This window comes from Otolemur garnettii, unplaced genomic scaffold, assembly GCF_000181295.1.
Source record: "Otolemur garnettii isolate 467f Iridium unplaced genomic scaffold, OtoGar3 scaffold00081, whole genome shotgun sequence".
NCBI lineage: Eukaryota > Metazoa > Chordata > Mammalia > Primates > Galagidae > Otolemur > Otolemur garnettii.
The window spans coordinates 3232925-3234197 of record NW_003852476.1 but is presented as its reverse complement, the minus strand read 5'-3'; the positions used below and the strand labels follow the sequence as shown (position 1 = coordinate 3234197).

Here is a 1273-nt window from a genome sequence, read left to right as displayed (position 1 = left end):
GCCCGGATATTTTTTGGTTGCAGCCGTCATTGTTGTTTGGCGGGTCCGGGCTGGGGATTCGAACCCACCACCTTAAGGTGTAGGTGGCTGGCGCCTTAGCCGGTTGAGCTATAGGCGCCGAGCCGAAGAGGGAGTAATTTTCACAATACCTGAGAAGCAATACACAACCACAAATAGGAAAATGTGTTCAGAATGAAAGGGACGAGAATGTTCCTACTCTAGCTGGACACAACCATTTACAGAATCAGTCTCACTAGATATTTCTGTGCCTCACAAAGTAATTTGAATATCTGGAAAGAAAGATATACTTTTATCAGTGGTGCTGCTGTTGCAATGGCGGCGGCAGTTGCTGCAGCCACAGTTGTAGCTGAATCAATCCCACTGGGTGAAGTTCTAGTGTCCTGAGCAATAGCATCCTTTTCTGTGACTGCGTCTTCTAAAAGATGTACTTTTACTTCTTTAAAAACAGGCATGCTTTGAACTCTATAAATAAAATAAGCATGAAAAATACATTAAGTACACAACATTGAACCATATCAAGAAAAGTCCGCAGTGGTAATCTGCTAAAAGTAGTTTGAATTTTTTCAATTAAATCACTTATCAAAGCCATTTGGTTAACAAAATTTTTTAAGGTTCAGGTCACTAGGGACTGAAAAAATAAAAGGACTAGGGTGCCAGCCCCATATGCCGGAGGTGGGTTCAAACCCAGCCCCAACAACAAAAAAAAAAGATAATTTCTCAAAAGTGTGATATTAATTCAAAAAAAGATTTACACATAAGAAAAAGGCATAGCACAATTACAAAGATGCATAACCAAGAAGCACAGCTGGGCTCGGTGCCTCCAGCCTATAATCCTAGCACTCTGGGAGGCCGAGGTGATGGATCACCTGAGCTCAGTTTGGTACCAGCCTAAGCAAGAAGAACCTCCCCTCTACTAAAAGTAGAAAAACTAGCCAGGTGTTGTAGCAGGCACCTGTCGTCCCAGCTACTAGAGAGACTGATGTAAGAAGATCCCTTGAGCCTGTGTTGGAAGTAGCTGTAAGCTATGATGACGCCACAGCACTCTACCCAGGGCTATGTCCGTCTCAGAAGGGAAGAGGCACAAGGCCAGGCACAGTGGCTTGTGCCTGTAATCCTAGCACTCTGGGGGGAGGGGGGGCTGATGCAGGTGGATTGCCTGAGCTCACAGACTTGAAACCAGCCTGAGTAAGGGTGAGACCCTTTAAAGACTCTGTCTTTAAAAATAGCCGGGTGTTGTGGTGGGTGCCTACAG

At 44.9% G+C, this 1273-nt stretch overlaps 1 protein-coding gene across 1 annotated transcript in view; it reads right to left on the bottom strand.

Annotated features, from left to right (window-relative positions):
* KIAA0586 (KIAA0586 ortholog) overlaps window positions 1–1273 on the bottom strand; it is a 156307-nt gene that overhangs the window by 139596 nt on the left and 15438 nt on the right. Inside the window, exon 6 of the mRNA XM_023515871.1 lies at window positions 309–483. Within this exon, the coding sequence (XP_023371639.1) occupies window positions 309–483 (175 nt within the window). The remainder of the gene's footprint in view (window positions 1–308; window positions 484–1273) is intronic.